Genomic DNA, 2,398 nt, shown 5'->3' with positions numbered 1-2,398 from the left:
GATGGCTCAGCGGTTAAGAGCACTGACTGCTCTTCCCGAGGACCCAGGTTCAATTCCCAGCACCCACATGGCAGCTCACAACTGTCTGAAAATCCAGTTCCAGGGGATCTGATACCTTCACACCAATGCACATAAAATAAAGTTAAATAAACCATAAAAAGATTTAAAAAAAAAAAAAAGAATGGACCAGGGTCTAGCAGAATTCACCCTGCCATGCTTGGGAGAAGCATTGTGTTTGGAGAGAGAGAGTCGAAATGTCAAGGGCGTGGTATCCCTCTCAAAGACCTCTTGGAGAGCAGAGAAGTGTTCAGTTCTGTTAAATTGCCTTCTACCAAGAGGAGCTTTTCAGTATCTTCCGACCTTGGCTGCTGTATGCATCCTGTCCCCGGGCACAGGGATGTGGGCTTCTCTCTTAGCCTTAAGCTTCAGCTGCTCTTGGTGGAATCCACACCCTAGTTCAGAGACGGATGGCACAGCACTCCCAGACCCTCAAGACCGAGGAACAGACACACAAAGGGGCGGGGGGGACTGTAGCGAGGGACATGGCAATGAGAATTCCTGTAGGAGAATTCCACGCTGGGCTTGAAGGCCAGCTCCCTTGGAAGTCCTGACCCCAGAAGGAGGACGTCTGCATGCATGTGTTTTCTGGCTTTTGTTTAACCTTTTTAGTGACACTGTGGTGACCAAGGTGCAGACAGACTGAGAACACCCCTCCAGCGTCACCCAAAGCCATAAACAAATTGATTCACACACATATGGGTGTGCACATGCACACAAGTACTCTCTCACACACACACACACACGCACATATACATATGCATACAAACATGCGCACATGTGCACACACGCATTCTTGAGTTTTTTTAGTTTAGGTAAGCATTCAGACCCTGAGCTAGACTTTATGGCTGGATGCTCCAGAAACCCAGGTGATGGAGAAGAAGGAAAAGGGAGGGAAAAGGAAGAAAGGAAGAAAAGGAGGGAGGGGAGAAGGGAGGGAGAGAGGAAAGGAGGAAGGAAGGCAGGAAAAAGGGAAGGGTGAGTGGAGATGGGAAGGAAGGAGAAGACAATGGGGTGAGGAGTTGCAGAAAATGGAGGGAGAGACGAGGTCCCCAAATGGGACTCACCCTGCTCACTGTTGAAGACCGCCAGAAGGCGGAACATGAAGGCCCCGCAGGTGGCAGCGAAGAAGCCCCTCCAGTAATTCCAGACAGAGAAGTGAGAGGACATGACCTCGATGCTGAACAGGACACCTAGGGGACACACAGCTCAGGGGACCCCTCTGCCCTAGCTGCGGGATGTCGGGGTCACATTCTCCCTGACCCTCCCAGCCCTGTTGTTTTGCTACCTGGACCACCGAAGGCCCTTATTGCCTTTGTCTTTGGCTCAAGCCAAGAAGGCTCACAGGTCCCCATCCTCACCTATGGGGTGGGATTGAGGAGTTCTATTTCCCAGCCCGAGAAACCAGGCTCAGAGTAGTGAACTCACTGGCCAAGGCCACACAGTGGGGGCTAAGCCCATAAGTTCAAAGAGAGTCTACAGGCCTGGACACCGTCCCAACCACCCTGGGGTGCCTATGTACACGGCCAGATTGAAGGTTTTGCTGCCAAGATCAGGAGCTGGGGGGGCGGGGCGGCGGGTGGTGGGATGGGGTGGAGGGGGGGCAAGCCAGGGAGCTCAGGGCCAGGGGAAGTTACAAGGTGGAGGAGGAGCCGAGCTCTCACCACTGAAGGGGGCTGCGAAGACCGTGGCCACACCCACTGCAGCTGCTGCCGCTAGCATTTCAATTTCCTTGGCCTTGTTCTGGGGAAAACAGAACTCTGGGTTCAGAACCAGCTCCTGTCCCCTTCTTGTCTCAATGGGCTCTTTCTTGTACCCCTCACCTCAGATTCCCCAATGGTCTTGGTTCGTATGCGGCCCAGGTAAGTAGCAATCATTACACTGAGGTGCACAAAGGGACCCTGCGGGATGGGGGTGGGGGGAGAAAGCATTGATGCAGAGTCTAAGCCCTGGGGAAGCTGGGTCCTCCCTCCCCCTGATTCTCCTCTTTCTCCTTAAGGCCCCAAGGAATGGGAGCCGCAAGCTTGGACCGGAGATGATGTGGCATCCTTGTTCACATCCTTGTCCTAGGTGAACCCCAAACCTCAGGGCTGTCCTGACATGCATTTTATCACAGACTTAGCTGTGCTTCTAGAGGAACAAGGATGAGCAAGGAGGAAGGTGGGTGGGCTCTCCTTGTTCTTACCACTTTGCCTAGGAAGATGGTACTGCCTGTTGCCAGAGTGCAGGAGAGGCCCACCACCTTGGCCCCAAAGTTCTTGATGTCTAGATAATCTTCCAGGACTACACCGGACAGCATGGTCTTCAGCTCTGGGAGTCCAGACCCTGGAGCAAAGTAAAA

General features: G+C 53.2%; 1 protein-coding gene across 3 annotated transcripts in view; it reads right to left on the bottom strand.

The window, feature by feature from the left end:
* LOC102002750 (chloride channel protein ClC-Ka) overlaps positions 1 to 2,398 on the bottom strand; it is a 13,812-nt gene that overhangs the window by 8,963 nt on the left and 2,451 nt on the right. For 2 of the 3 annotated variants that reach the window (XM_005352902.2, XM_005352901.2), the window contains exons 4-7: positions 2,243 to 2,382; positions 1,881 to 1,958; positions 1,722 to 1,800; positions 1,125 to 1,250 (exon numbers count right to left, since the gene is read on the bottom strand). In XM_005352902.2, coding sequence (XP_005352959.1) covers positions 1,125 to 1,250; positions 1,722 to 1,800; positions 1,881 to 1,958; positions 2,243 to 2,382 — 423 coding nt within the window. The remainder of the gene's footprint in view (positions 1 to 1,124; positions 1,251 to 1,721; positions 1,801 to 1,880; positions 1,959 to 2,242; positions 2,383 to 2,398) is intronic. The other variant, XM_026782249.1, reaches the window with a different exon arrangement.

This window comes from Microtus ochrogaster, chromosome 10, assembly GCF_000317375.1.
Source record: "Microtus ochrogaster isolate Prairie Vole_2 chromosome 10, MicOch1.0, whole genome shotgun sequence".
NCBI classification, from domain to species: Eukaryota; Metazoa; Chordata; class Mammalia; order Rodentia; family Cricetidae; genus Microtus; species Microtus ochrogaster.
The sequence above is the reverse complement of the archived record's forward strand: the minus strand, read 5'-3'. Positions and strand labels throughout refer to the sequence as shown.